At 39.8% G+C, this 8,753-nt stretch overlaps 1 protein-coding gene across 2 annotated transcripts in view; it reads right to left on the bottom strand.

Moving 5' to 3' along the window:
- Positions 1-622: 622 nt before the first annotated feature.
- The window catches only part of fibcd1b (fibrinogen C domain containing 1b), a 164,039-nt gene continuing 155,908 nt past the window's right edge, over positions 623-8,753 (bottom strand). For both annotated transcript variants that reach the window (XM_072674073.1, XM_072674082.1), the window contains one exon: positions 623-4,485. In XM_072674073.1, the coding sequence (XP_072530174.1) occupies positions 4,217-4,485 (269 nt within the window). In that variant the 3' untranslated portion in view covers positions 623-4,216. The remainder of the gene's footprint in view (positions 4,486-8,753) is intronic.

Here is an 8,753-nt window from a genome sequence, read left to right as displayed (position 1 = left end):
GCACCTTAAAGACGATCACTTTGCTTTGCTAAATGATGTCAGATTACCATTAACATCGAAACATTTTAATGTTCCTAACCATAAATTGATGCAAGTAGACCTTAATTATCACAGTGCAGATGACATCAGTTCAGTTGACGTCAATTTATGTCAGTTGACGCCTGCTACCTTCCACTCATTGTTAGCCATGTTAGCAAGCTTGGTTGATCTGTTCCTTTCAACATCTACACTTTTTTCAAAACCTCTCAGAATCCAGTTGTCACCTCAGGCACATTACAAGGGCACTTTGATTAAACTACACGCACTGTCTATTTTTCCAATGCAATTACCGCTCTTTCTTCACTGTTTGCACACATTCAGGGAGAGAAACTCTTCTGCTGTATCATGGTAAACAGCAGCCGGGGGCTAGCGGACCAGTAGGTAGTAAACAGTGATCGTTTTTTGCATCATTAAAAAAACTTTTTTCAATGGACAAGTAGCTATAGCCAGCAGAACAGAGCCACAATGGACCGAATGGACCAAAAGTACTAACAAAGTAGTTAAGAACTGAATGAGTTTAGACAAAGAACACAGTGTGAAGTGCAAGTGTGTAAAAAGTAGAGTTATGCAGCACCAAAGATCATTAGTTTATTCAGATGTCATTTATTTCAGTTCTTTAGTCGTCTGCACACAGTATGAAGAGCCAAAGTCTTACACAGAAATAACGGTTTACTCTTCTCTTTTACATCTATGTTCACTTGGTTTGTTCACTCGCACACATGTTCACACATACAAACGCTCTCTATCCCGCTCTCACACATACACACACACACACACACACCCACGCGTATCTTCAAGAGATCCAAGAAATTCATTACAAATAATTACAAAGTCTGAGCTTGTCTATTGTGAGCTGCACATGACTTATCCTTCCCTCTCTTCATCTTTCCTTGAGACCATCTTGCTTGATTATTACATCATTTAACACCTTTCTGTACGTTGGCGCTTTAGCAGGCAACCTTCACCCTAGCAATGCGTTGGTTAAAGTTGATTGGCAGGCGAAAGAAGGGAGAGGGAGGCAGCTTTGAAGCCAGCGTTGGCATGAAGAAAAAAACAACTGATTGAGATGTAATCCAACAAAGAGAAAGAGCAAGAGAGAGAGAGAGAATGCAAGAGAGAGGGAAAAGCAAATAATAGAACGGCCCTTCTTGCCTTTTTTTTGCAGCACAGAAGTCCTAAATGCACTGAGCTCTCCACAGACCAAACCAGACAGTTTTGAGCAAGGACAAGCACTTTGAAAGTAAAAAAAAATACTTTCAGTCTATTGTGGCAGCATCCTTTGAGTTCAGCTCTTTGTTGCTTTGCAGTAAAAATCCCACTGATGAAATATCCACTGTGTGTGGGTGTGGCCAAACCCACAGGCTCCATCTCTTTATTTACGTCCCGACCCACCTTAAACCAGACAAGCCAACCAAGCTACCAGAGTTCCGATCAGAATGTTGGCTTGGCTCAAAAACTTGAACCAAATTTTTGAGTTTTCATATTCATGTTCATTTTTCTCCTAAAATCACTGTGCTTTTGTCCTTTTTTAGGGTTTTTGGTATTTACATATCTATATATATATATATATATGTATATATATATATATAAAAACATTTCACATGCGCTAAACATTTCTATAACACACACTGTACAGAAAAAATCTACACGTCTTAAAGCTGTCAGTACGTTACAAAACAGAGATTCTGTTGCAGATCAAGGAGTTGCTGCCTTCAAATCCATGTAGGATGGATGAACCGATATCAGTGTTAATGTCACCTGTTACAGGAGACCAGTATTTCGGAGTTGTCAAATTTGACCTATTTCAGCAATTAACAGAGTTGGTATCGTTCCACCATGTCCTGTCAGTTGGTGGTACTGCTGCATTATGTGAAAAATGAGATAAATAACCCCAATGTTCCTTGTCCATCCTTGACCAATCGTTTGCTGGATAGAGCTTTCATGGTGCAGGTGGAGTTGCATATTACAACATTTTGAACTGAAAAGCTGTGTAAAGCACGTCTTTCTTAGAATTTCTGCATGTTTAGATTAATTGAATTTTTGTCAGTATTACCAGATTTTGAGAGTCCCACAGGGCTCTATGTTAGGGTCTATGAAACTGAGGTAAATGACTACAGTAATGAAGTGTGGGCTTACATACGAAGGTTAAAGGGTTTAAGAGGTTGTCATGAAACACCCCATTTTCCAACTGTGTGAAATAAGGGATATGAGTAGAGAAAAGTAGCAGAAACAGGTTCCTGCATGATTCTGGGTAAAAATACGTTTTACTTTGTATAGAACTTTTACATCAGTGGTTCTCAAAATGGTTCTCAGGGTCCCCATATGGTCCACACTTTTGCTCTATCCCAACTCCCAACACAGCAATAGACCAAAAATGAGGAATGTCCCTGAGGAGTGCTTTGAGAACCACTGCTTTATATTACATTTAAAGTCTTTAAACTTTAAAAAGATTTCTCACACTCGTATACAAAACAGAGCCATTGTTTGAGAACAATTCATGCCAAAGACCTCTTTTCGTGATCTTTATTTTTTAATGGGGGGCTGATTCCTTTCACTCCCCCAAAGGATGGCAGACGAGAGAAATAAGAGAAGTTAGCAGAGACTGGCTGAAGCAAACTGCACTAATCAATTCTTCAAACAAGAAGAAAGCAGCAGAGTCTGTAGACTGAAATACATTTTCCCGATATCCGTGCCAACATCAAGGTACATAAGCCTGAGGTCAGACACAAGCCCAGGTTAAGTGGTCGGATGTAGAAGGTTGGGTGTTCCATAAGAGGCTTGCGCTCCTTCAAGTATCTACCGTTTATAGAGTCAATTAGCAGGTCAGTGTGAAGCACCTTAAGACACGCTGAATTATTAATACACACACACAAACACCATCTGCAAAAAAGAGATTTGCTGGCTTGTGATCAGTTGGTTCTGGTGATCATACAAACCAGCCAATATGTTCGGTAATGGCCTGTCAAAGGAATCAACCCGCCCCCCTTTGATAAACTCCAGCGGCAGCACCTCAGTTTCCTCATGTGGCACTTTCTTTTCCTAGCACTTTCATGGTCATCTTTTCCTAGAGTCTCTCCTTTCTCTTCATGCTTTTTTTCTTCACCATTTATCCATTCCCTTTCTCAAACTGTAGTCGGTTCTGGCAAAGGGTCCCCAGTAGAATAGTGGTGTGAAGATCTCCGCCGTTCAAAGCTGTTACCCGACTTACCATCGCATAGTGATCTTTGTGCGTCAGTGCTTTCAAGAGACAAAGCAAGTTTTTTCTCCCCTCTCTTCTCCCTCTTCCCTCATTTCCGTCTGCTATCTATCCTCTTTTGTGGCCTCTCTCTCTCTCCCACACTTTATGCATGTGTCTAGTTTTTTCAAGCTATATGCCATTTTACTTGGAAAGGATTTTACAATTGCTCTGTGTGTTCTTGCACTCTCCAGTCACCGGTCAGCAACATAAGGGCCAATCATTACAGCAAAATGGAAACAAAAAACACTGTTGTGGTGTGTTTAGTCAGACAAATCTCAGACCTCCAGTTGGACAAAGGTTAGTGGCACCTGGTACACCATGTTGGGATACCTTCATTATAGAAATCACTATCATCCAGGGATTATATAAGTTCTTTGTCTGTATCCTCATCTTTGTATCTTGCTCACTTGATTGTACTTGAATGGAGCTCTTTCATTGGCTAGATGGATGTGCATGTGTTCAAACAATTGTAACTTTTCAGTTGAGGCATAAAATAAAGCACTGAAGAACCCAAAAGCAAGGAACAGTCTCTCTTCTTCCTCAACCGAGTACCCCCAAGAACTCACTGTTGGTTATCACCAGGTTCTGGTCTTTTTAATTTTCCTGCTGTTTCCCAGCCTTGATTCCCCCACATTTGAGAGGGAATCAGTGGTGTTCAACTTCAATCGCTCAACCAATCCATGACTTGAATGGAGCACTTTTACAGGGTGGGTGGAGTTTTACATGTGCATACAACTGTGACTTTTCAAATCCCAAAATAAGAAGCAAAAGAACCAAAAATGTGACCAACGTCATCTCTTTTTTCCCCCCAAACTAGCCAACATGTCACTGTCACTGATAGTTAGTGGCAATTCCTTATACATTTTCAATGGTGTTTTTTTTCTACAGTTTCCTATTGCAACCCCCCTTTTCATCTTTACACACTCATCCGCTATGCCATCACTTGCTTTCTCTTTCCTCACGCGTGGGCCGTATCTTCATTTCAGTGAACTTGAGCGAGTACTGCCAACCGGTCCAGGATGACCACTCGATGCCGTCTGCGTAGGAGGTGTGCTGACCGCGCAGGTACTGGCCATTCAGGTTGGACGTGTGGCAGTTGCGGTACCACCAGGCTCCGTGGTAGAATGAAGCGCAGTTATTCTCAGAGTGGTCATTGTCTCTGTCCTTGGTGGTGAACTTCATGCCATTGTGTTTCAGCAAGGAGTCACCTAGTGGTGGGATGATGAGCACACATACGCACACACACACACACACACACACACACACACACACACACACACACACAGGAAGTAAATGAGGGCAGGGAGAGAGGGAAAAAAAAGAACATCCTTTGAACAATTGAAATGCTGACTGGCATTTTTGTGCACAACTTCATGTAACTCACAGATGCTGCCGCAACCTTAAACACACTTACAGACATCATATGTAGTAATTTTACAGTAGAGTGAATCATTTTAATGGTCAGGCATGGTCGGATACTTCATTATTTCATGACAAATAAAGGAAATAAAATGTCTGGAGTTGATTCCAGGTATTGAATTTGCATTTGGTAACCATTCATGAGATCATATGAAAATATACAGCCCACAAAGGTGATGATGCAAGTAAAACAGGCCACAAAATAAACCTTAGTGAAATAATAATAATAAAAAAAAACCTTTATAACATCTACTTAAGCCAAGCATGTCTTAAAATAAAAAAAAATACTTACAATATACATATCAGTGTATTGCAATATACTTATGAAAAATACAGCTTGTAGAACCACCTTTACTAACAGCAATAGTTTGAGGTACTGGTTTTCTATACAACTTTGGCCATGTCTTCTTTACAATCACATCATTCTGGAGAAATTTTGACCCTCTCTTCTTTACAATCTTGCTTCAGGTCAGGTACTCTTAAGGTCTCACTACAGCATTTCAGTTGTATTTATGGTCTGGACTCTAACACCTTGATTCTTTTTTTTTGGCCATTCTGTTGCAGATTTGTTGGTGTGCTTCATTTGTTGGTGTGGTCATTGTCCTGTTGCATAACCCAATTTTACCCAAGCTTTAGCTGTTGGATAGATGGCCTCATATTTGACCTAAATACTTTGGTATTTTAAGGAGTTCATGGTCGACTCAATGACTGCAAGATCATTCCTCCTTGGCAATGTGTTAACACACACCTGAAACCAGCAAACCACAAAACCTCTGCTTTTAAAGGTGGTCACTCTTGTTGATGATCAATTAATATAGGGCCTTTGATTATGAGCAGCACCTGGCTGCTACTTTACCCTCTTATTTCCTATGGAAGCAGAAAGGGTGCACTTAATTTTTCACACACTGGAATCTGTTGTGTGTGTTTGTTCATCTCAGGATGTATTTACCTAATTTTTTTATTGTTTTATTATTATTATGACCTAGTACATAAAACCATAGAGTTCAAAGAGAGTGTACTTTTATTGTTGTTTTTTAAGTCTTGGTCTTGAGATTGCAATCTCTGTTCTATTGGTCTCAAAATGATTGATCTCAATGTTTAATTTTATGATTATTGAAAATTAACAACACATTCAAACAGATTAAAACATATCTTTGTATGCATAGTTGAGGTCCAATCTGCACACACATTGGCTAACAGCATTGTAGAGTAGTCCTATTTTTCTCTTGGCTTTTGGTCCTGAAAATGTATGAAAACACACAGACCCACAAACATGTGCACACACTCTTTACCCAACATGTATATGCCCTTATCGGCCTTCACCAAGAACAGCATTTTATCTCATTTCAAAGTGATTAATGGATGTTGACTTTTATCAATAATGTAAATGAAGAAGCAGAGATGAGAGAAGGCGAGAACTCGCTGCCTCCTTCCACTCCTGACTTAAAAAAGGAGGGATGAATCATTTTGTTGAGGATTTTATCAAAGATAGGATTGACTTTTTTATCTTTTTATACAAGCTTTTGAAATCACCTCCCAAACTTGCTCCCTTTAACACAAACACACACACACACACACAAGCGCATAATGAGATGAACCAACATGCCTTGCAGGTAATACACGCAAGAGCCTACCGACATCTAGTCTTAACGAAGCCGCTGACTAACGATGCACTTCAAAAGCTAACAGAATGAAACAAGGTGGAAACAGCCCAGAGATGATCGGCAGCCAATCAGAGGAGGGCGATCAGAGAAAGCCTGGGTGAGCCATTCTTAATTAATGTCAGTATGTATTACATTAAAAAGTCATTACTTGTTTTCCTTTGTCTTATATTCAATTATATTGTCACTGTGAGAATTTCACAACAGCATCAATTAATGTAACAACAATACTTTTATTTGTTTGTTGTTGTTTATTGTTGTTTATTTGTCACAAAACAGAATGCTCATCATCTGTTTTTCTAATATTTGTGTAGGGGAGAGCAGGCCACAAGCTAATGCAGGGTAAAAGGCAACATGGCCTTTTTTGTAGGTCCAGGTTGAACATGCTTCATGCATCTTCTTTTCCAATTCCCATAGCAGCATCATATTAATTACAGCCATTGCATAAGAGAACAATGGAATTTAACCACTGTATTTAACCCATCCATTTAAGCATGGCAGTGAACACACATACACTAGTGAATAGGGTGGAAAGTAACCCCCTCAGCGCCCCGGGAGCAATTAGGAGCCGTGAATGTTGAGGGAAAAGAAAGCACTGTTTCTTCACTTCCCTGACCCAACTTCCTGCCAGTCCAGGGGACTGAACCTATGACTTTCCGGTCCCAAGCCTGCATCTCTAACCTTTAGGCCATGGCTGCCTTCATGGAAAATATGGATTTACAGCAACCTGACAGATATTTCTCCATATTCTGCAGAATTGTGTGTATTGTTCTGTCTTGTGTGATTTTTATCTTGTCCTACTTCTGCAAGATTTCATCTGGTTTGTCTCACTCCCACCCACAAATTAAATGTTATAGCCCATTCCTGTCCATTCAGTCTCCAAGAGGCTAACTGGCATGAAGTATATGATACTAAATGATTTTTCAGCTAAAATAATGACATTTTACTATGAAGTAAATAGTAAAAATTATATAGTAAACTTTAATAGTAAACTTTACTACAGGCTTTTTATTCTCAGTCAGAACCACAGAACTTTATTTTGGTAGACGACACCCAGCTTTGACTGTCTCACCATTTTGACTGTCTCTACACATCTGTGGTCTACGTCTGCACCCAAAACCACACTCTTCTTTACATACTATACAAATGAATACACTTCTAATTGTACTTTGTTTTGTCCATATTATTACTATATATAGTGTAGTAGTGTTCAGCTGGAATTCAGCCAACAAGAATGTAATTGATTAATAAGCATGACTTTTTCTACATGTATGGGTTAGTAAGTAATCGCCTGCTCCAGTGACAGGATATTGTGGTGGGTTGTGCAGATTTCTGGTTCGAAAAGCATAGTGTTGCATTAAATTAATTGTGTTTGCATCGATTTGCCAGACTCTTAGCATTTGTTTCAGCTAGTCCTTCTATCGGTCACAGTTAATTAACCCTGCCTTTGGGGTAGGTCGTAATTTACTAGTTCAGACCATGCCATCAGCACATGATAATTTGGGAGAAGACTGAACTTAGCACTGAGAATTTAGAAAACTTTGGTCTGGAGTTCAGGCTGCTTCTGCTCGTGGTACAAAGCCAGTGCCCCCTCCCAGATAAGAAATGAGAAATGACATAGCTAAAAGGAGGACTTTATAAAGGCCTTGCTCAAAGGCCCAAAAGAAGTAGTAGACCTGGGTCAAACCCACAACCCTGTGACCAATAATCCAGGGCTCTATCCACCAAGCCACCACTGCCTCTAAAGCATTTAGCAAACAATGTGTAGTTCATGCGTTACATAAAATAAAACAAAGGCATTGCCTCTCCCACATTGCATTGCCATGCATTCCATTGCCACATCCTGTTTTGTTCAATAATATCTGACTAGTATTGTAATAATGCATAAAACAGCACTGTGAAGACCTAGAAAGAGCATTAATACAAGGCCTCTCATAGAAATTGAGTCATATTCCCTGGATATGCAAACAGAGGAGTGTTGAGGTGATAACACAGCTTTGTGGGATGCATAAAGAGAAGTAAAGTGAAAAGGTTGCAATTTGGGGGATTTAGAGGGTTATGGTAGTTACAACACCGTAAACACAATAAATTGAGAAAAAGTGGAACACAGTGTTTCATAAGAGGGAAAAGGTTGAGTATGCATGCGTCTAAGAGCAAGAGTGAGAAAGGCTACTTCAGAGAGGTAAATGTCAGGTGGAATAATCTATTAGCCCTTCCCTCGTGGTGAACAAAATCTCATCAGAAGCATTAAACGCAGCGCATATATTTCAACAAATGACGGAACAAGGTAAAATCGAAAACACAAGCCAGTGTAGATAACATGAAACTGATCAGTCAAGTCATCAGTGAGCTTTAAATGTGTGACCATGTACTATGTATTGGTACAGAACTCATTT

Source organism: Salminus brasiliensis, chromosome 1, assembly GCF_030463535.1.
Source record: "Salminus brasiliensis chromosome 1, fSalBra1.hap2, whole genome shotgun sequence".
In the NCBI taxonomy this organism is placed as follows: Eukaryota; Metazoa; Chordata; class Actinopteri; order Characiformes; family Bryconidae; genus Salminus; species Salminus brasiliensis.
This window is presented reverse-complemented; position numbering and strand designations above follow the sequence as displayed.